The 24,862-nt window shown below is 37.3% G+C and overlaps 1 protein-coding gene across 3 annotated transcripts in view; it reads right to left on the bottom strand.

The window, feature by feature from the left end:
• WDPCP (WD repeat containing planar cell polarity effector) overlaps nt 1–24,862 on the bottom strand; it is a 156,857-nt gene that overhangs the window by 105,549 nt on the left and 26,446 nt on the right. For all 3 annotated transcript variants that reach the window (XR_010372112.1, XM_064446682.1, XM_064446683.1), the window contains exon 3: nt 1,146–1,230. Coding sequence is in view for 2 of the 3 variants with exons in the window: in XM_064446682.1 (XP_064302752.1) it covers nt 1,146–1,206 (61 nt within the window). In the remaining variant the exon portion in view is untranslated. The remainder of the gene's footprint in view (nt 1–1,145; nt 1,231–24,862) is intronic.

The following is a 24,862-nucleotide window of genomic DNA, read 5'->3' as shown; positions in this document are numbered from 1 at the left end:
GATGTGACACTGGAAACAAAACACAATTTAGCAAGCAAAGTTCAGCATCTCAATTTTTCCTAGCTGGAGCAGAGCATTGGGTGTTAAAATACAAGTGAGAATGGAAAAACTACAGCCTATAGTCTGAATACCAGCAGAACTTTCAGGATCTAGCACACAAGGGCTGAAGGGAAATGTGACAGGTCCTTACATTTATATGAGCTGTCATTGCCTTCGCATAATTCTCTTCAAGCTGCCAACATGCAAAAGTATTTTACCACCTTCCTAATTAGCATCTTTTGTGTTCTTTCACAAGGAAAGGTAAGGATCACAGTGAAAATAGCTTAGAATAACTTAAAATGTTTTCTGATGATTGACAGAGCTGAGCTAAAGACAACAGGATTTTTTTTTTAAGATTCATGAACTCACAAAGCTGCCCTTTTAAAGGATCCAGTTTCCTTAATCTATAGGTATTATTGTCTACCTTGTTCCCATCACAAATAAATCTGTATGTTTCAGGTACATTGGGACTGCAAGCCGCACCAGCCAGTTCCTGATGTGCCTGACTGGTAAATACTCAGGTGTGCCATGTAGATCTAAGTATGATTTTGAGTTGCATTGTTTTAAAATAATTAGTTTGACACCACATCTGCTGCCTCCTAAACTCAGACAGGAATATACCATGGGGAGGAATTCTTTACATGGAGGAATGTAGGAAGGCACTGCGACAGCAGACAGCTTTTAAAACAAGATAGCAGTCCTCCCTTCTGCCTCAGAATTTTAGAATGAGGTTTGTAGGCAATACAATAAATGAACAGAGAGGAAGCAGGAAGGTCAAAGGTGGAAAATAGGCACAGTAGGCCCCAGTACACCTTTAACTACAATAAATCACAACTATGTGTTTAATTAAAACATCAGACTTTTCTATGCCTTTGACTTTTTTATATTATTGTTGTTACAGAACACTTTTCACACAAAGATAGGATGCCAAGACCAAGGTCAAACATCATATTTGAAGCTGACAAAGTTCAAACATCATATTGCTGCCTAATTTTCTGTCTCCTAAGTATGACAAACACTTCATTTGGGTATTCAGAATTTTGTATCAGTTTAATATTCTTCAATAAGCTTTGATGTTTTGTTTTTAGTAACCAGTAACAGCTCACCTCTAATACGTAAGTTGGTCTTCAAGGACCACAGGAACATCTCAGTCAGGCAGAAAGACATCTGGTAGAAGATGGAGCCTTAACACTATCAAAAGAAGGAAAGAAGCTGCATGAGCAAATTGATTACCTTCTATCACCAGTGAAACTGCAAGTATTTTGGAAACTAAGTGCTAGAAGAACGTAGCACTGATGATATTTTGTTATATGTAAGTTGTAGTTTTTGCCTTGATAAAAATGAATGATGCATGGGAAAAAATAGGATAAGAAATACAGATATGTCTATATATCCATCATATACAGAGACAAATCAACATTTGTTTAAATTTACAGCTGCTCTCACCAAAGTGAATAACCTTGTGCTTGATGCTTCTCATACACACATTATAATCTACTTTTACTGTATGGTTATTACCTCAACACATGCAGAAGTGAAGCCACTACTTAAAGATCTAGTTTAGACAGGAGAATTTGACTTACAGGCCAAATTTTTTAAACACTGTACATTGGGAAGTGTCAATATAGCCAAGAAGAAGTTTTGAACATGTGATATTTGCAGACATTAGTTATGGTGCTAAATATAAAAAATTACATAATTCTAAATAAAAAAAGAGGACTTACATTAAATTAATTAAAACTTACAATAGTTGTGAAGCATATGAGTTGAAATATTATATACATTGACTACAGTTATAAAAATGTTTACTCTGTTTGTTTGAACAATCCATCTGAATATTCCCACTAGAGTATGTGTTGTGTTTCAAAGGAGCACTGGGAAACTTCTGAGACACAGTAACCAACAGACTTCCGAGTAATTTCCTGCGGTGCTGTAGATTTAAGTGGGCCATCAGACCAATTACTTTCATTTAGTTTGCTCCACCCAAGAATCCACTGAAAGATGGACTCTGAAGGGGAGTTTACACAAATACAGCACACTTAACACCCACTGTTGGTATGGTACTGTACTTGAACTTTTTTCTTTTTTGAAGTGGACTCTTCACTTCCTTTCCATTAGTGCCATCTAGATAATGAACCAATTACAAGATGATTGCAGATTTTCTATTACAGAGAGTATCAGACGTTCACATCAAGAGTGCTAGGATGAAAAATATGTGCAAGAATCTCTGGTAGCATCGAAGAAGCTATCATAGCCCCAGCAGAGCTTTACGACACCTTGAGGTATTATCACTCAAGCTAATATGTATGTTTTGATGCGCCGCCTAATCCACTGAAATAGCACCAGGTGGAAATAGCATTTTCTTTACACTGATCTTTTGTACAAAAAGTCTTGCTGACTTACTAAATCCTATAGTTCTATCAAAAAAAAAAAAAGGCAAAAAATAAAAGCTCACACCACATATCTAGTAAATGGAATACACTTTTTATCTTGGGCAAGAATGAGGCTTGGAAAAAAAATGCAAGGAGATTAGTAGCATGGTGGTCTGTTGAACATGGGAACCATTTTTGGTACAAATATGGATGAGGGCAGCCCCTCATTTTCCATGTGGACTACAGTAAAAGGAGATTGTATATGATATTTTTCTTATTTGTTTTCTCTTTTTTTCCATTCTTACTTTAGCAAGTGAAACAAAACTTGCATTCCCCACAGCCCATAGATGCTAGATTAGAATCTCTCACTAATAGGAAGTCATTGGATTGAGTGAACTTCTACAAATCCTATCATGGGTTGAATGAAAAAAAAAAAAGGAAAGAAAAAACCCCTTTGACTGACAGATGATCTGTTCAGCTGGAGAGAAGGCACATCTGCCCAGAAGACAAGGTAAGACTAGACTTCGGCATGACAAATAATCTAACATAAATTCCCCAAATTACTCCAAAGCTCTTGTATGTAGGCTCCATGGGGTCCTTTTAGTTGTGTCCTCCTACTGAAAATAAAGCTATCCCACAACATTTTAATGCTGCTGTGTGCCTTCTAAACTGACAGATCAGAGACTTTCAAGTCCTTATTTTTTCACTGAGTGTCAGAGACACAGAAGAAACTCTCCAAAACACAGAAGGAAGCTTTCAAATAAGCACTAAATACTCAGTGTCCAAGGCACGTACTTTAAAAAAATTTCCCTCAAAAGTGAGAAAAAAGTTTGTAAGAAAATGTTAAAAACCAAAAGAGTTCTAAAGAACTGCATTTCAGTTCTGCACTGAATAACCTAGATGAAGCAAAAATCTCCATGTACCTAAAAAGGTAAAACAGATTTTGTCAATTATTCCAATTTTGAGTTTAGCTTTTTGCTTTTCCCTTTCTTTGAACTCTGAGCACTCACAAATCAGCTAATTATTTCAATGCTGGTTACCGTTGTGCCAGTGAGAATAGACATCTGCCCAAGAAATACTGGTCCAGTCTACCAGCACTCTAATCTGAAATACCTTCCAATTAGTTATAGTCTAACAAGGGGAAAAAAAAGAAGAAAAAAAAAGAGAGAGAAAATTTGCTTCTGTAACAAAATACAGCATTGCAAAGTCTGAATATTTTGTTCAGAGGAATTATTCTTTCTTGTTTCTTTTGAAGGAATACACACCAACTTTCAGTTATACAACTACATGTCACCATTTACCACATCATTATATTCCAGCAAAGTGGGGATGAGGATGACAAAGGGATCTTTCTGTATTGTTAAAGTAAAACTGGAATTCAATTTAATAGATGGTTCTTTTTTTCTGGCTAACACACCACTGACTGACTGTTTTCACAATATCTCCACAACAATAGGCGGGGATATTTTGGTGGTTGCAAAAGCTTACTGACAAATGGATATGTTCTACAAAGGTTAGCCTGCTCCAGTATCTGTGGTAGGAGTGCTTTGTTTAAAAATAAAAACAAACCAAACAAAAATTCCTCAGTTTAGTAAACCTTTGTTCAATCACTGATACAGAAAACCACCATCTGGCCACTTCATGACCTCAACAAATGCTGAAATTGATACCTAGGGTCCACTCCGACACCTTCAGTTTAGCTGCTGTCATGCCAAATAATTAGGAACTATGCAGGGCACTGAATATTTCTCGTCTTTCCATACAGTTACATGGGAGAGTGGGGTACTTATGAAAGGTACATGCAGCTCCCAAGGCAAGTGCATCCCAAAAACATGGACCTCTGAAAATGCATTACAAGTGACCTTGAGTTAGAGCATAGGAAATGCTGACTACAACAGGCTATCTGAACCTTGCAGTTTACATGCCAGAGGCATGGCTCGGTGCCACAGCACTATCCCAAGTTCCCCTCTAAGAGTAAATCCTGTAACTGCCAGGCTACAGGACCATGTTTGACAACCATTTGCCTATTTCACTGAAGGTGGGCCAACGTGCTCCCACAAATCCAGCGTTGCTAGTGAAAGAGCAATAAACAAGGAAGTGAGATCTCCTCCAAAATATCTCTGTAGTTTGGGACACACTCCTAGGAGGCGAAACAAGGTAAAATACAAAGCTAGTCAGAAAGCAGGCACCTCTATGCCACAGCACAGTTACAAAGCTAGTGCAATAACTTGCGTACTCATACTAGACGGGCACTTCAGACATGGGTTTAGGCAGATGTTATAGGACAAAATGCCCAAATAAAAGAAAATGCTGCAGAGTCCATTTTCACTACACACATGGAATCAGACTTTCTTGGCAAAAAATACTATACCAGGAATTCTTTTGTAAGAATCAGCACAGGCCACGCTTCTGTTTTCTTGTACTCCAGATCGCATTCATGTTCTACATGTCGTCTACTTTTTTTTTTCAGAAAATGGAAAATATAATAGCCACAATGATCTCTAATTCAGAAAAACATGTATTTTTTGTTTGACTTCAGATTAATTACACAATAGCTCTACTAGCTATAGATTCCAGAACAGACTACCCTCGATCTTAGTTCTGCCTCCTTTCCTCCACCCTTCCAATGTTAACACCCTATCTCTGGTATTGCTACAGCTCATTCCCAATGTCTGAGTTGTAACTCACACACCAAATACTCAATAAACAAGGTAAGCCATCAAGTCATCCTAAAACTTATTCTATGTTTCCATGATATAATATTTGAGGCAGAAATCATTATAATTTTTTTCTTCCTCTTCATGACTAATTTCTCCTTCACCAAGGAGAGATACTCCCTGCAGCACAGATATGATTCACAAACGTAATATTTGACTCTGTAAGATAAAGTTTAGATTGAACTATGTGCATTAGATCAATAGCTACTCGCTATATGCTTTGACACAAAGAAATTCTCTTTGCGTAAAGCATGTAAAATAAAATTTTAAACATATCTTTTACATTTTTAGGTACATCAACTTAAAATTTATGTAATTAATAATTTTAAAATAGACCAGTAAAAATTTTTCTCAGTCATGTTTCCATAGATAATTGCAAAATATTCTCCCAATCTTACAAGATAGGCTTCGACTTTTTACAGTTGTATGAAGCAATAGCCTGTTTGATATATAATAAACACATTCAGAAAGAAAGTCAGTAAAATCAGGAGATTTTGTAAAACTTCATTTTGTATTCTGGCATTAAGCAGCAACAATTCAGATTCTTCCTTCACATCTGCAATTTATTACACCAAAAGTCAGTAGCACAGCAATTAAAGGAAACTGCTAAATTTATGTTTAATAACAGTTTTAATTTGGTTTCTTAAGAAAATGAGGCTTACATTTGTGTGTCAGTCTAACCCTTTTAATTTTTTAATCCATTGATGAAGCTAAATCTAATCTTCTGATTTGTTTTCTCAGAAAAGAAATTCTCAAAAATATATAATTCCTGCAAATGCTGTTCAAATCTGCAGTTGGGCACAAGGAAAGATTGTCTTAGTACCAAAAATGAGGCACACATATGGATAGCTTAGGCCCTAATCACTCTTCTTGGTCAAATCTGTAGATCTAGCCCAGTCAGAGCACATTGTTTCTTGCCAAGCTGGAAGATCTAACAAAGGGGGTATAGCCTATGTAAGACAGTGGTCGGCATGGTGGCTGCAGACATGGGGGGGAACTGGACAGGAGTGGGGAAAGAAAGAGTGGCAGGTTGTAGTGAAAAGTGTGGGGATTCTGAGACTGCAGCAGATGGGGGAAAAGGGGCAGATGTGGGGACTGTGGAGAGCATATATCATATATATTGGCTATACCACCGCTGCAGAAGAGAAAAGCACAAAGCACATGTCAGCTGGGCAGGGGGAGATCATTGGAGATTCTTTAGTTCTGTTGCTTGGTGAACAAATTGCCATACAGACATTGTCAAATGTACTCGTTCCTCACTAATGGATACGAGCAAGCCTGCACTTACCTGTGCCACTGGCCCAAATGTTTAAAGCAAATCATGCAAATAGGCATGTGTGAATAGTTTCTTGCTCCTGTGTAGAAATCTAGTCACTATAGGAGTCTGATCAGGTTTTAAGGCCTTGGCTCAATGGGTCCACTGGTAAGATCAGCTCTGAAGTTTTAGCTAGAACTCTTAAATTTCACAAATGTTTGGATTTAAGACATTGTAGCAATAGCACAGAATGACCTAGTTTTAATTTGGTTAGAAGTTAAATGGGTGCAAAGATGGCATTCTGATCTCCCCTCCCATTGCACAATCCTTCCCTTGGATGGCACAGGTTACCAATTCTATCACCTATGCAGAAAATAGGCTGTTCTCCTTCTTAAATGTTTCATTCATTTAACTGTGGAAATTTAACTTAATTTTCTGATAAGTAGAGGTTCTAGTGTTCATTTTTCACTTTGCACTGGCAGTCTGAAACATGTGTATCACAAATAGAAGCTCTGGAGTGCATAATAAATAGCAGTCAGGGTCAGAGTCCCATTTACAGTAAGACTGTGATTAACCACAACAGTGAATCCCGTTCTGTCGTTCAAGATCAGATCAAAAATGCTGTGTCTATATAAAGCACAGACAGAATAAATGGGATCAAATGGGTTACTAATTCTTCTGTAATGGCAACTGCAAGCTGGCTTTGGTAGTCCCCATGCCTAGACCTCTTGCAGCTGGCCCACTGGTATCTCACCAACCTCCCTCCCCTGCTCCCCAATACCTCTGCATCACTGCAGTATGGCACCTTCCCACCTACAGGCAGGCTTGGGCTCATCTTCTTTTTCTTCCCTTTTTCTTAGATGCTTGTTGAACTCAGACCCTTCCTTGTCTGCAGCTACTTCTTCCGAGTCTAGGTCAGCCCCTCCTCACAGCTACTACTCCTGGGACTGAAACTCCTTGCCTGAGATCTTTGCTATCTTTAGTAGCACAGTGGGCTTTATTCTTATATTTATTTACTTCTCCTTTAAATCCCTTTTCCACTGAGAAAAGAAGTGTAGATTTTGTAGTATAAATGAAAATCAGGTCCCCTGTCTGTAAGACCAACCTCTGATTTTAAGATGTAGAAATACAGGCATGCTCTTATAAATCTACTCAGTGCATTATAATTCATATTACAATATTGGTTTAAGAATATTTTCAGCTAACACAAATAAGAAGTTATTCAAGTATCATAAATCTTGTTTTAAGCAAATATTTACTGTTGCTGATTTTATTCTAGGCAAATATTTACTGTTGCTACTTTCTTTCTCTTCAATGCTACTTTCTCTCTCTTCAGACTTCGATGACTCAGAGTATTTTTGCCAAACACATGAATGAAGCAAATGGTTCTCCTTATTCTAACTTCCCCAATCTACATAGGAAAACACGCAAGAGCACTCTGTATTGAAATACACAGTGAAGCTTCTGTTGTGAGCAATACCTAAATATGGCTTGCAGAATAATGACTGAAAGGAAATACACTATCTGATAACTCAAGAATTCTGGCATGCAAATTATACATTGTAAATTTATTCCCATATGCTGTGAAGTAGTATTATGCTCCATTGAATTAAATTTTGTGAGGTTTGTTTTATTGTTTTGTGAGTCTGAAAATAATCCTCTTTTTTGCAATGACAGTTATATTTACTGAGTTTTCATACTTTAAGATACTTACATACTTAACTGTAAAATACACATACAACTCCTTAAGAACGTTAAGGCTATCTGACACATATTAAGAACACTTAAATTCTGTAAGTGCTGTAAAACAGAACAAACATTTTATCTCCAGTGGTATCAATGAAGATTACTTCTTGTGCAATTATGCTGGGCTTAATACACTTATACTCAACTATTTTAACTGCATTCAAAATGTTGAGGCCCTGATCTTGCAACTGGTTCTGCAGTGACAGTCTCCTTTACCACCACGGCAAAGCCCACAGTATCATGTCATTAAAGAGTAACCATAAAAAACTGTCACCAGACTTAATTTATATTAATCTAAAGCACCAGTGTTTGAGACATTATTGTTGTAAAACAAATTAGTTGTATGTGGGCAAAAAGCCATGCAGGCCATTGTTCAGGATATGAATTGTTGGCTGAGACACAGCTGTCCAGTTCATCCCCTGAGCTCTAAACTAAAACTCTATCTACTAGATAGAGGGTGCTGAAATTTAGGGACACGTGCAGAAATACTATGGGAAATCTATATGGGGGCAACTTGCCGCCACCTAATTGCTTGTTCATGTGTCAAAACCAAGGCACGAGTTTTGCTGAGTTGTCACCCAAGTAGATGATGACAGGATCACTGCCCAAACCACACTACCGTCTCTCCTACCTTCAGAAACACACCTCCAATATGTATTATTGAGACACTCTTTTGAAAGACAACTATTGATCAGTTAAACAGATAATAAGATTAAGAACAATGAAGCAGCATGAATTTGAGGGAGGCGATGTCATTTGTCAAGAAGATACTTAGTTTACGTATCAGCCACACCTCTGACAACATTAATGAAGCTAGGAATCATTCTCCAATTGATACTGCAGGCAAGTATTACAATCTATCACAACTCTCCGGCAGAGTAGGTGTGAAAAGTTAAGGTCACAGAAAACAGATATAATCAGCCCAGGTTTTTACTTCACAGAGTTAAAAGTTCATATACACATTTTGATAAAGACCCTGAAGGCCTTTATATAAGCCAGATAGTAGATAAGTGATCCAAACTACAGATATCCAGTGCTGACACATGACATAAGGTAATTACAGAAGTACTAAATGTCAAACTGTTTTACGCCATTCTTTTAAATAGTGATTGTTGTTGTAAATAAACCAATTTTTCGATACTAAAGGTCAGTTGGTCATAAAATTTCATAACAGCGATTTCTTATCGTCAGCCAAAAGAGAAGATAACAAAATCTCCTTTTTTTTTTAAGCTAAACAGAAATGAACATCAAAAGGTGAAAGGACCTGCAAATTATTCAGGCACAGGAAAAGTCCTTGCTCCATTGCCCTACCATTGTTGTAACTCCTGTTTGCAAGGAAGGAGGTTTACATCAGCAGGTCTTTAAACTGAGATCAGCAGTTCACATTGGAAATTAATTATGTAAATGTGTGGCTTCACAGCAGTATTATTGACAGCAACAGATCTGAATTGTTTCTTTCCACTTATGCTTTTACGCATAGGCATTTTAGTTCATCAGCTGGCCTTGCAGCATGGGCTGTTACTATTAAATAAACAGCGGTCAGAACAACAGTTAAGTCCAAAGCAATGAGTAGTCCAATCTGAATTTTAACTATACTTGCACCTAAACAAATAAGATTCTTCTATCTTTTTTACGCAGTATTTCAGATTTAGCTATCAAACAACTAACCAGATCTGTAAGGATGTCAGTTATTTTGTTTTTAAGGGCAGCACTGAAAATATAGCACAAACATTTAGCTTTTCTTTTATGTACTGTATCAACAGATTTCTCACTGAACTATACAGCTCTTGCCTTTAATATTTTATACTGTGCTTGTTAACTGAGTACTTGTTTAAAGAATTTTCAAAAGCACATTGGCACACATGTTGATTTGATTTACAAATCTTGCAAATTTGCAAGCTGTCTTTAAAAACAGAAATATATTTCTGAGTACACTGTATGAGCTGAATAAATTTACTAGAACAGATTGACTATTTTTAGACCTACAACACCTTTAAATGTACTTTTTATTCTTTTTCAAAATTTTTTGCCATTTAAATAATTTTCAGTAGTTTCTTCATGTTGACCTTTTTTCTTCTGCTTTGTGTTGATGCAGGCAATAAATTAGGCAAGCAATAAATTAAGCTTCACTAATATTTGAAAATCACCTTTGAATAGCCATTTGCAAGGCTCATTGAGCTTCTTGTTTGCGAGCATTTATTTTTAGATTTTTTTTCTGCTATACTTGAATTCCAGTTAATCCAGTGAGACTTGTATCTTGCTTTCTTCAATGTAATATTAAAAAACCTACAATGCCTGTGTGTCAGACTTCCTTTTAAGAAAGATTTGATTGCAAACACAAACAAAAAGCTTTTCTTCTTTTGTACTCCTTTATGATCTTCAAACAGGTTTCTCTGAAAAGGACTAATATTTTTTCAGTTTTAAGCCATACTCACCTTTGCAGTTAGGAAAGGCAAAAAATGAAAATTTCACATTACAATAATTAATTCCTGATTGTAATGCTACAGTATAGTTTGTGTTATATTCTAATTATGCAGATATGCATTAGGGAAAATAACTTTGAAGAAAAATATGCATTTGTCTAAACATTTTCATAATCACGTTTGAAACTGTTGAGCAGTGGGATCATATATAAAACAAAATGTACACAGAGTTTAATACTGAACTACAAACTACTCTATTACTCTTAGGAGAGCCCTGGAAGTAAAATATTTGGTCTGTAAGTAGAGCTAGTTTCAGAAACCTGCCTTACAAGAAAATGTCCGCAGCATGAGACAAACAGCAAGTTAGGGTGGTGGGGGTGGGGAGGGATTGGGGTGGAGAGAGACAAAGAAAGGAGAAAGTTCAAGCAAAAACTGACTATTTTTTACAACAACAAAAAAAGATTATTTAAGCAATCCAGTTACCAAAACCAAAAGAAACATTTCCTGCCAAACAGAATTAACTTGAGATGCTCAGTTCATTCACCAGTTTACTTATGACAGAAGCATTCGTGTCTCTTGGCAGTGATACCGATCTGAATGTGGCCAAATGGGAGGTGGTCTTTCTGAATCTGCTGATGAAGAATCCAAGGTAATCCTGCCTTTTGTCCAGGTTGCCAGTCTGCTGTGTGTAAGATGGACAGCCACATGATATTGTTTGGCTACCACAGTGCTTAAGTGCTGTCCAAGAAAACATGCATAAAAGAAAAAATTGATGGGCTGAATCTCTTTCCATTGACTAGGCAGGGGACCCAAACTGGCTACAGTACTAATATGAGCATTTCAAGGGCTAAAAGCTCAGTACACCTTCATTCTACTGATTATGTGAGCAGAGTAAGACAATCTGTCAGTAAGATACCTGCACTTGCCTTTGACCAGTACTTAACACAGCTTTGGTCTCAAACCTGTCCTACATCAGAAAGATAACAGATGTAGTAACCACCAGCACCGTCTCTATAAATTTGACTATCCATAGTAAAGAAAAATTGAGTTTCAGGATCTGCAGATCACATCGGATCACAACAGATATCGTCCAACACTTCTTAATGAAGACTTTCCTCTTGCTAATAATACCATCACCACTGGATGAAAACTGTTAGGTGTCACTTTATGATCAGCTTCATCTGCCTCAAAAAGCAGAAAATGATGGTATCTTTATTTGATATGCTAGATATTGACACTAATGTAGAGGTAATTTCATTCGCCAACCCCAGTTTCACATCTTGAAAGAATATATGTGATTGCTCTAATTTCTGGTTGGCATAAGCTAGTAGTCCTTCTTAATTTCTGTGAAATAATGCAGTACTGGAATTTGTACATTTTATATTTTATAATCTTCTTTAAATGTAAAATGGAGTTTTAGTCAGCTATTAGTACTTCAGAAACATCCAGCTATCTTGCAGCATCTTCCCAATATGTAGTTGAATTATGGAGAGAAACGTGAATTGGTTCTCCACAGAAATGACCATCTATTTTTTTAGAAAATACTGGTGATGTACTCTCTGGCTTCAGGCTTACTGTCTTGCTTGTCCAGCTGTATATTGAGTTTGTTTTTCCTAGTGGACAGATTTGAACGAGACAAGATTGACATAATCAAAATACATGCATCCTTACTATCTTTAGTCATGAGTTAGCATATCCAGTATACTTGATCATCTATCCTTTCTTTTCATGACTATGCTTATTAGCTCTACTCCCATCATTAACTGATGGCTTTACGGTACTTGTTGAGGGAAAAAAAAGTAATACAAAGCAGCTCTTACTAATATAAGAGATGTTTACTGAAGGAATCAACCCTCCAAAGTCTGTTAAAATTATAAAGTATAATACCAGAAGAAGCAATTAACTTACTAAAGTGTAAGATCAGGCAGACTCCCTGTTTTCATTTAACCTGTCATTGTTACCTGTCTGGTTCTAATTTTAAAGTACCAGTTACGAACTCAACCAGTGATTTACAACAGCTCGTCAAATATGCTACCAGCAGCAAAATCCACCTAGCTAATTTTTAAAAAGTCTGTGACTTAAAATTGGATCCTGTTACCATTCAGCTCAGAGGAAAACCTACTACCGGGTCTATTGGTCCAAGCTCCTAGTGAGCAGAGTATGTACACTAATATTTGCTTCCAAATTACTATGATCTGCACAAGCATAGTACCAAACACTTAACAGATTAGGGCTAAAGTTTGCTGGGCATTGTATAAACTGTTATGTTACAGAATTCCTTAGCACCCTGTTACATTGTTGTCATAGGTCTAATCTAAAAATCTCTTTGGAAACCTATGAACAATTACCTTCAAAATCACACATCACACAACCTTCAATGCCTAGTATCTTCAAAGAACTCACATGCTACCAGTCATTCTGTGTATTCATTCAGAAGCTCCAAATTTTATATCGAAAGAACAATATGTTCACACTATCCAATTATTCTGTTGTTTGATATGGTTAAGAAAGATGTTTTACTTTTGCCCAGATTCTACTCCCAAATTAGAAGAAAACTGAGGGGAGCCTGAACTAGACAGTCCAGGTACTAAAGTGTACAGCCTTTAACAGCTAAAAGAAACATAAATAAGTACCATATAATCTCTTGGAAGAATTAGAATCAAATTAGTTATATAACAATGCATGTCAGCTTCACAAAGCACACCCACTGATGTTGAAATTTATATTACTTAAATATTTATGCAAATATGAAATTCCCAAGTTATTAGGGAGTATGATGATGGAGAGATTCACCAATTTTAATTCCACATGCTCTTGCAACGTAAACACTGCTTTTTCAGAAGAATGGCCCTTCAAGCTCAGAAAAGATACCCAAGTGATGTATATGTAAATTTAAACACAGCAGTACCAGCAGCCCTCGATACCAATACGGTGCTAAGAGCATATCAACATAGAAAGGTGCAATAAAAATGTGGACACTTACGCCTGAAGGGACATTTTGATACCCTTTTTGTTTAAGGCTTAGGAGGCTATATGGCTTCTTAAGAAGCTGCTGAAGAAAATTTTTATCCCTCCCCTTCCTGAGCTCCATGCCAGTTTCTCCATCTGTCAGTCGACATTTTATTAGAGAAGGTCTTTGTAAGTTTTCACAGCTTTCAAAAGCAGTTGGATACCAGAAATCCTTAACCTGAATCTGAAAATTCATGCCAAGATGTACCAAATTCTCCAGGAGGAGTTTTTTCAGAATCACCATCTCCATGGGCTGGCTTTGACAAAGATTTCCAATTGGCAGCTTTTTTTGCTGAGTGCATAACCGAGATGTCCTACTTTGTAGTATGCGCCACTTTTGAAATGTAATTACTTTTATTCAATCAGTCTTAGGAACTAATTCCATAACAGCAGAATTTTCTCTTAGAAGTCTTATCTCCATCCTCATTCACTCGCCTTGCACCAATGTCCTGGGTCAGAAGTGCAGACTTTAAAATGGTATTCCTGGGATAAATGGCTATAAAACCAGTTCCCTAATTCTGCTGTCTGCACATTCTTACAGCAAAGACATACTATTTTTAAGTTTGCTACTGAGTGACAAATCATGATGAGTCTAGAGAGAAAACATCTGTATTTTACTGAGAGTTTTATTTTTAAATCTTTACTAACAATGGCAGAAATTTACAAACTGCATCTATTTTACTACTGCTGCAAATATATGGAGTTATAATGAACAAATCTATCTCTGAAAGAGGCAGTAATATTGTAAGCAAGTGCTATAAAGTACAGAGGCTCATCTCTATCATTAGGTAAGAGACCAGTCCATTTTTCACTTGCATGGGGTCTATGTGTATTTTCTTTCATTTTTACATTAACAATTACAAAATGTAATAATTTTGCTGCTTTGAATCATTCCACCCTCTTTGAATCACCTTTAGTTATCTGTATTTTAATCCTCTGAATTCCAAGAATAGTATTCCACAAAGTAATGCAAATTAAAGAAGAAATTGGGTAATTCTAGGAAACATAAAACAATTCTTCATTAAATCTACAAATACTTAAAGTTAAGTAAATTGGGTTTTAAGAAAAGAGAGCTCCTTGGTGCAGAAGCACCCTCTAACGGCTGGCTACTGACTGCTCTGAATAACAACTGGAAAAGCAATTTAATAGCTCCCCTAGAAAGGAAGGGAAACAGCTAAAAAAAAAAGAAATGTGAATATACATATGCACACACATACTTATTCACATTTCACACATATTCTCTGTTGCATATCCTTAACACAAAAAAGAGCAACATAAATCTGATAAACTTTTTAAATTAGAGCCTGTATTTCCTTTTAAAACAATCTTCTCAATTCAGTAGATTAAATAGCTTTTTATGTTTGCCCAGGTTTCAATCAGTCTTCAAAATTTTAAGATAAACAGAAACTGACTTTCCTATCTTATCTCAATTAACTTTATAAAAGAAAACTAGTCCAAAAAGGCTTTAGGAAAAATGCTCTACTAAGTCCAAATCATACAGTAATTTAGGCTGGAAGGAACTTGGAAGTCATTGGGTCCAACCCCCTGCTCAGATTTGGCCAGTTCTGAAGTTAGATCCCAATAGTGGAATTCTAAGTTTAAAAAAAACCAAACAAAAACCCACTTTCTTTTTGTGCTAAAGCTGTACTAGAGAAACTGGAAATGTAAGCCATTTCTGCTGCTAAATATATGCCTTAATATCTTTTTTTCCCATTCTATTCTATGGCTTTGCAGATTTTTTTTCTGAAAATACCCCAAATTTGCTCATATAATTGCATTACTTTACCTCCACACTAGAATCTGTATTTAGCACACAGCCCTTTATTCTTAACTGTTAAGTATAATATCTCAGTGTTCATACAAAGCCAGTGGCAGATAGAGCAGTTAATAACATGAAAGTAATGAGGCTAACCGACCAACTTGCTTCTCAACATCACTTTTCAAATCTCTTTGGGCTAAATTTTCAGCCAGTGTGTGGGGAATTAGCCATAGAAATCCCATTAACGTTAATGAATGTTCCATGGTTAACTCCCCATGCTCTGTGCTGAAGATTTACCCCTATATCTCTAAAATAAATATGTGCAGATGCCAAAATTCTTTCTATAGAGCCTGAAGAAATTAAGGACTCTATTCTCAAATAATTGACTTATGCACATGTATCTTTTTCCCCCATGGATCACCTTCTCCATATCAGAATGGGTGTAATGTCTGCATTATTCTCATTGAAAAGATTATCTGAAGTGCATGTTTACTACATAAAGGCTGAGTTTAGTTAATTGTATATTTTACAAAAATAATATATAGAGAGAGTCGGATTTGTCTCATAGTTAAATACATGATGCACAGGTTGAACAGTGTTCAGTATCATTAAGAACAGCATGTATTTGTATTTGCAATTCTGAAGAAAAGACAGTATTTAGGAAAATCATTAGTCTGAAAGAATTGGAAAATACCCTATATCCCTATGGAAAGACAAAATACAACTAAGGCAATATAAGCTTCTGTACGCAGTGGCTGAGTCACTGTTTAAAGATGGTAGAGGATGTTTGTTATATTAACTAGGAAAATATGAAGCTGGGAAGGGGTTCCAGGATCAAATACAGAAGCTGCCCTCTGTTTTTGAAAAGTACGTGTGTGGGGTGGGCATATTTCCGTCATCTTTTCAACTCCCACTTGCAAGAATACACCCTTGCTATTTTTAAAATTTTAATTTAGAAGCCTACTTGCCTAGATGAGCACATCATTCCAAGCTCCATGACGGCTTAAAAAAAAGTGCCAAAACAACTTCTTTGCCAAAGCTATGCTTTGCTTTGGCAAAGCACTAAAATTCATGTTTATAAATTTTTGGCTTCACTGGTATTAAAGTACACGCATTAAGTGCTTTATTTATCTGAAGGCTGCAACTGCCCATAAACACATAAAATGGTGTTGACCTTTCACTACACTGAGACTCTTTCAGGCTTCTGATGCATTTCAGAGATGTCTCAATCCATTAAGCCAATGAACTGCTTCAAACCATATTCACTTGCTAAAATTTGGAAGTAAATCTTCAGTAACACACTCTTCATACATGAGGACTTACCTTCCTTAAAATCGCTATTCTTGGAGATCAGACTGGAATAAGTCAGATAGAATACCCAATTGTCTGCATCATCCCTAAAAATAGTTTATTACAGTGTTAACACTATAACCTCAAAGAGGACAGTCTACTTCCTCCCTGAATACAGAACCAAAAAATCATTTACATGGAGCCTGTGCAAAATATTTCATCTGAAAATAATATACCAGCTAAATGAAGATAGAGGAAACCCCCTGAAATTATGCAGTAAAACCATATTTGAGAAAATTCACTCAGAAAAACGGCAATCCTTCTGGACCACAATCCTGGAGCTCAAGATGGCACATTTAGATAGAACTGCTTTTAGCTTTTAGCGCAGACTCTTAAAATAATTTCTAGATCAAAGATTAAATGTATAGTCCTCCTAAGAACATCAGACTATGTGACTGTAAACCAATCCTCTTTCAACAGCAACACATTTAGACAGATTCCCTCTTTCCATTGAAATGTCTTTCATAGCCAAGATAAAAAAGGGAATTTTCCGGGTAGCATTCTTCACAAAAATGCTTTCAGCTAGAACAGGGGAATCTGGAATGAGGTAAGGCCAGGCTGGTGGGGGTGGGGAGGAGAATCAGTCATGTAAACAGGTTTTATATTGCATTTATTACAAACTCCCCTTATTTTCCCTTGCTCCTTTGGAAATTAGCACAACCATGACTGGATTAATTCTCTGTGGGTTCCCCTCTGTACTATTATTGAGCAGTCATGGGAAAACTCAGCCAAATGAGTATGGCTCTAGTGAAGCCATACATCTAGGAGGAAGGGCAATCACCAGAACACAGGGTTTGTCTAAAAAAAGACATTCAAACAGATAGGGCACTTAAGCTGACCTTCCCAAAGTGATGTCCTCACACTTTAATTGAGCTGAATTTTTGATGTTTTATGTCACTCTAAATGAAAAGGAATAATTTTATAGAGAATGTTTGTTGGTTTTCTGGTTTTACAGACACATTCCTATCTATTCTTCAGGCAGCTCGTCACGCTTCATCCCTCACTGCACTGCTTTGCATTTGAGCGGGTCTTGCATCCATACCTGTGTGTCCTCCACAGCTCCAAGACTAGGTGGACTAGCTGACACCTCTCCCTTTAAATTACTCTAAGGCAATCAGGAATGTCTCTTTTCAGTATGATGAAAAATACAGACATTACAGCAGCCATGTCTTTCTCACACCTACAGATCATGAGAAAATAAAAGGCAAAGACTTTGGCATGCCTACTGCCACATCCAGCATTTCCTTCCCAATGGTTCACAGTTAGTATTCCCTTTCCACTGCTGCATCCCCAGAGAGGGAGGCCATCCTGGTAAAAAGCAGCAGTGCTATCTCTTTTTGGTTTGTCTGGTGGTCTTGTGAACACAACCTTCAACATCTCCTGGGAACCTGCTTCAAGACAACAAACTCCAGCATCAAGACACCTTGCAGGGGTTTACCTGTAGCGACTAAATTGTTGACATCTGTTCTCCTCTGACCTGCTCCCCTATTGATATGCTTGGCAGTATCAGCTGGAGGGCATAAGTGTATTTGTCCATACTTGTTGCTGTCCACTTGTGGCATCCTATAAAGTATTGTTTCCCATCAAAAATTTTGTTTGCATAGGGTAATGGGGGAAGGGAAGAAAGGATAGGCACTTTTGTCTTCCCAATACCACTTAAAGTGTTGAGCATTCCATTTATGAAACATCCCCACTGCTGCTGCATTTCACAGCAGCCTCCTCCCTAAAAGCATTGGAAATTTTCACAACAGTCCCAACAGTTGATTTCTCAATATGCAACTAGTTTGCAACTGACTGGCATCAAGTTAGTGTAATGAGCTTTCAGATGGTAATACAAAATGCCTGTTGGCAATGCCAAGAACTCCCCTATCTATCTGTGACAGCTCTGGAGTGAGTTCAGAGATGGACAGTGGCCTGTATTATGCCAAATTTTTGCCTCCACCACTGGTCATCCAAGTTGTGCATCATTACACTGCTTCTCCATATATATATCAGCAGCTACCCCTAAAAGCAGCGTTCCACCAAATAAAGCTGCTTCAGATACATGTCCTGGGGAAGTAACTATATTCTTCTACCCACTGCTCCTCCTTCATTAGCTGTATGGCCACAACTTCAAAAGCTTTATGAAATCACAGAGCCAAAACCATCTCTCTTACGTGACTACACATGCACAAACTTACTTGCATTAATGATTATCATGATCTATGCTGCGCTGCCCTACAGCAGTTCGAAATGGAATGGCAAAATTAATGGACATAGGGAGAGGAACCCTACAAGTTTTCCAGCTTCATTCCCAATCCTAAAATTTCTGCAAGTATTCCAGGCACTGACATAAGAAAATAATGCATAAACATGTAAAAAAGCGATTGATCCACCACATGGAACTGAGCAGCATAACGTTGCATTATAGGTCCTACCTCCAGGATACTCAGCAATTAAATCACAAAACTAGGTAACACAAAATATGTTACTCTAGCATACTGAAGTTAGAGAGGCATTTCAGTTTGATATAGTCAAGTTGCTCCACGTGGAGTAAACAAACTATTCCAGTTCCCCCAAGTGCTCTTCATATCTGACAACACCTTTCTATGCAGATTCTTAAGGATCAGGAAGAGACTAGGATAATGGAATTCCTGCATCAATACATCTTTTAAGGTTATTTAAGGCAATTCATTGTGATGAAGTCTCATAGCTGCCCTGGCCTTTGTCCTTTCCAAGGATTTCTTAATGAGATGTGCGATATTTAGTAACCACATTCCTCATTTGTCAGCCTTCTTTCAGGATTGCAAAACACATACAGAAAAAATATTCCATTGCTTGATCACGCTAACACAAGTCATAATAATTAAGAATATGTTTGTATAATTACACAGGAGAGGTGCTTTGCACAGCAGTTAAAGTAATGCAACAACTTATAATAAGCAACCCTGTGTATAAGATATTATTACAGAACAGGGTTCTTGGCCTGAAAGAAATAAGTAATTTAAAAATTGATGCCAACTCTTTGGTGTTTTCTAGGTCACATAAATTGTTTTTAGGACCTGATATATTTAAATAACAAAGCAGATGAAATCATATTTTATCTGACTCAATAGGAACAATCATTCTATAGCATTTGCTGAATAAAGTCAAACGTATTTCTTCCAACAAGTTAATTAAAAATGTATCATTTACATACACCCAGATCTGAATGGCTATTGCAAAACTGATTTTCTTTTGACCACTTAACCTAAAAGAATAAGCATTGATGCAATCCAATTTTCACATCTTAAAGTTACAATGATTACTTTGTTTAGAGCTAACTCTTCTCATAGATCCAATAAACAGAGTTGCACACACTCAGTGATAAAGATTTGCAAGCTAAAAAAGCTATTAGCAGGACAGTCCAACCATCCTAGGCAACCAAGGTCCCCATTTACTGCTTAAAACAGGTAGCAATACATAGAAACAATATGCATATGTTCAGCAAAGCCATTTTTATGCTTTCTTTTTAATTTTAATATCAAAGTATTCCAAAGCTCAATTATGCCTCATTAGTGAAACTGTGACTATCCCACTTAATTATTTTAATATCTCAGGATTAGACAAGGAATGCAGAATTTTGGTAAAGCAGACAATGAGGGAAACACATTGACTGTTCCAAGAAAAAAAAAAAAAAAAAAAAGCTGTATTTCATGTTTTGAGCCAATCAACGATGAGCCACAGATATTGTATTACAGATGATTGCTTTAATCCTAAGGCATTTTAGGGTGTATTTGAAGTAACACAAGGGAAGCTTGTTTTGATATATTCACAATATAAAGCTGCTAGGAGATGGCTCTTAGATTCACACAGTGTCAGTTAAGTTCTTTCTCCAGCTTTGAAACCAAAAAAGGCAAATACTTAGAAGCAGACTTAAAGTCAAAATAACAACAATTTATCACACATTTCCTGCGACATCCCTTTTCCTTCTGCACATCACAAAACCAGAGCTACAGGCACACTCTCATTCATCCCCTGTACAAATCTTCCATTTGCAACTGCTAACTTCTCTGTATACATTTTTCACAAGGTTTTAAACACCGTTTTAGGTTTCACTGACTTCAGAAACCTAACAGAACTACAACTTTACACAATGGCACCACCTAGTGTTTAAAATACCAATTTTCAATCCTTACACTGACCAACTTCTTTCACTCACAGCTGACGAAAAATATAACTATTTAAACGAAAGTGCACCTCTTTCAAACGAGACTCATTTTCTGGCAGTTTTCATTTGTGTCTTTCATACCCAAAACTACCTACAACACGACCTCTGCGAGCATATTCTTAATTTAGTTACTAGTTGGTTTTCATTTCAAAGAAACACTTAGGTCCCGATGGATAACCTGTTTTGTGATCATAGTCAATAAAATTGCCTCTAAAACAGGATTTAACTGGTTGGTTAAGTGGAAATCAAGCTACACACATATGTATTTTCAACCACTATCCAAGAAAGTAAATTTCCTGTAACAATGTAAGTCTTGAAAAAATGTTTTCTTAAAAGATTAAAGGCAGGCATTATCATATTAGAAAAAATGTGTCATCCAGTGCCCAAGCTTGTCTTTTATTGTTTCGGGCTGGCTGGCAGCCTTGCCATTTAGAAGTGTCAAACCACCTTACTAATTTTACAAGTGTACTTAAAGTTGTGAATAACTTTGCAAAACTTCATCTGTGTGAGCTGAAACACAAATAAATCTTCACCAGGTTGACTTTTCTCTTCTGGAGGTGGAAAGTGAGGTAACTTTGCAGCAAAAATGGTTCAATTGCTTAAAACTCTATTAGTTTTTCTTTAAAACAATTTCAAATTTTGCAGCATGGATCTTTATCTTTGAAACACCCTCTGTTACACCTAGGCTGAACCTTAGAAAAAAAAAACCCTCTAGGCTTTGGTGGGAAAAACACCATGTTTTTCAGAATTGCTCAGTAGAAAAAAAAAAAATCAGTTCTGGCAAATAAATTCCACAGAAGTTCCATTCCTACTTAGGATCCTCCAGTCTCCCCGGTCTCAATGCTGATTAGGCAGGACCTAACCCTTTCAGTCCCCTCCAAAGGCACTATGCACCATGCTCTTCAGTCTCCTGCGCTTCAAATAAAAACATCCTGTTATTCCCATACAGGCTTAGTCCAATGCACACTGGATACAGGGATTCAGAATAACCTTCCCAATTTGCTTGCTTCAGAAGTTGGAGGCACAGTGAAGACCCCAACCACAAGCCCAACAACTACCTGAGCCCAACAACTACTTTTTCTCCATTACAGGCACAGCTGATCCCAAGTACAGTTCTCATACACAGCGTTTTACATAACAGGAATGTTTTGAAATACTTAGTGCTAATGAAAGAAAGCACAGATATGGTCTTTATCCCTGAATCTTCATTTAATTCTGTGGTGGTTAAAGCAACCTGAGTCACTGAAGACAGACTTCAACATCTCACCTTCAACATATAACACAGAAATTCTCTGCCCTTCTTGTAACACTGAAAGACTTGCACTGCAGAAATAGTCCCATCCCATTAATCTCACCTACTCTTTCCAGTCTAAATGGGTAATATTTCTCCTCTGTCTCATATGCTCCTACTCACAAACCTAGCCCTTGGTTCAGATGCAATCCTTCTCTCTATTCTACTCTGTCACCTGCTAATTTCTTCTTTACCTCCTGCAAGTATTCATGTAATTTATTTTGAAAAAACAGATCTTTTAAATTGCTGGCTATACTCAAGTCACATTTGCTCAATATAAAGGCAAAATCTATAAAGGCAAATTTTATCAAAAAGTACCTACACTTTTTCTCAGATATTTACAATGGACTCCACTGCATAGTATTTGAGGCGCCGGATTTAGTGGTCCCACATCCCCCTCAGGAAAACACCAGTTTTCTACAACCTTCTTGTGCAGCCTTTTTGCACACATTCTTTGTAAATCTTTTGCTAAAATTTTTTAGTATTACACCTTCAAGGGAGCTCCAGGAGTTCAAGTCAGTGGGTTCAGGGAGGTACAGCAAAGAGGGAAATCCAGGGTGCATTTTATATACAGGGGAGCAAAATGTCATAGCTAATACTACTCTTAAAAGATGATAGTGGGTAGTAATGTGGCTCATTACAGGCATCTCCAAAATTCCAGAATAGATTCCCAATAAAAACAGTTCAATTAGTTGTATACCCTGTACCCCAACTTGTTCTTCAGATTGCAAAACCCTCTCAACCTTAAGAATAACATTACCTTGTTCAACATGAGATAGCACAAAACTGATAGTCAGCAACTGCTGCAACACCCAGATCCCTAGCACACAGAGGGTGCTGAGACCTTATCCTATTTAAGAAAAGCCAAAGCTGTGATCTTCCTTGAATTGTGCTGGTACAACTGTTTATAAGGCCACACAAAGAAAAATTTTCCATTTAAAACCAGTTCAATTCTACGAACCAGCTCATCAGGCAACTCTACAAATAGTTTACCAGCGCAATTATGGCAGTGATGTAAGAACGAAACAAGAGCTGTGTCAGCTGGCAGGGCTGCCAAAAAGATATCTCTTAAAACAGCATTCTCAGGAGAGATATAATGTAAACCACTGATATCTGCAAGGTGTTTTCAGCTGGAGACAGCTGGACACAACAGCTCCAGGAGGAGAGGATACCTCAGAAGGTGACTGGAACAGTCCTCCTGTTTCTCCCCAGCAGAGCAGTAGGAGTTGAGTGGGCAGTGTCACCAGGCAAACCTATCTTCTGTTGACTATCTAAAAACTTTGACTGGGCAGAGATGGTTTACCCTAAGACATCTGTACTTGTTCTTCTCCCCCACTGTTCATCCCCCTGGACTGCAATACCAAAAGTGTTGCATAAGAGCTTCTGAACAACCACAAGCTACAGCCTGGCATATTTAGAGAAACCAAAACCAGTCACAGTTTACATTAATATGTGAGACTATAATCTGGGATGATTCAACTTGTTTTCAGAAGCAGCAGAGGCTGGAACAACTAGAGGCATCTCACAGTGAGATGCTCCTCACAAACTGAGCCATGCTTGCATGCTTTATTCTCGTGTTCTCCCCATTCTCTGTTCTCCACATGGTAGGAAGGGGAAACAACTTTCTGTATCCTATCTCCTCTGGCAGGCCAAGACAGCAGCAGCACATCAGTAAGCCCCAAGTATCTTGCACTGAGTTACAGCTAGGTAAACAGAAGCTTTTTCTCCTCTTCTTTCTGAAGAAAAGGAAGCTGGAGACGGAGCAATGAAGGTTATCGGTTCAACCACTGAAGGCAAAGGAGCAAACAAACTGAAGACTGTGACAAACATTTTTGTCCTTCCTAAATAAAATGGGATTATAGGTAATCTGATAATTTAAATTCACTGCACTGCTCGGTCACAGCCTAGAAAAATGAGGTATACTGCGTCAGGTGAAAACCAAAAGGCAAATTTCGGCACAAATGAGCATAAGGCCACACAATAACTCTATCTCTGTGGACAGAAAGGCCATAAAGGTGACAAATTCCTAACAAAGGTGATGATGATGACAAAAGCAATGATGAAGAAAAACAGGAATAATGGTATTTTGACAAGCAGATATACTGAAAGCTGTTCGAGACTGGACTTGTACAATGAAACCTGGTAGCATGGCAGTGACTACACAGAAATCCCCGCTAGGATGAAGGCCTTTCACATGAGACTGTCACTACCCAATTCCTAAAGTATGAAACAGCAGAACAACCAAATACATATTCCTGATCAAATTATCATAACTGGAGACAACTGTCATTGATTGCATGCAAAAATGCAATTGCATTTGCATGCACATATCAGAGCTATGACTCCTGTTCAACACAATCTGACTAGATCTGAAGAAGTTTACAAGTTTTTGGGAACTCTAAGTCTTGTTGGGTCCTTTATAAGCAAAAAAATTTTTATTTCAAAAACCCCAATTTCCAGGCAGGTAGAGGAATCCTGTAAATAAATCCCTTTAAAAATATCTTTGCTGCATGAGAGTGTATCTAGAAGGTGAACTGGACATCTCTGGACAGCTAAGTATTGCAGTATTCATGGCATTAAATTGTTTATTTTTTATCTACATTGCTTTTGAATGTGGACACTGAAAGATTGAGGGAGAAGACAAAGGATACAACTGCTGTAGTTCAGCACGCCAATTCTTGAACAAGGCAGATTATCACAGGACAGATGCAA

The sequence above is a fragment of the Phalacrocorax carbo genome, chromosome 3 (genome assembly GCF_963921805.1).
Source record: "Phalacrocorax carbo chromosome 3, bPhaCar2.1, whole genome shotgun sequence".
NCBI classification, from domain to species: Eukaryota; Metazoa; Chordata; class Aves; order Suliformes; family Phalacrocoracidae; genus Phalacrocorax; species Phalacrocorax carbo.
The sequence above is the reverse complement of the archived record's forward strand: the minus strand, read 5'-3'. Positions and strand labels throughout refer to the sequence as shown.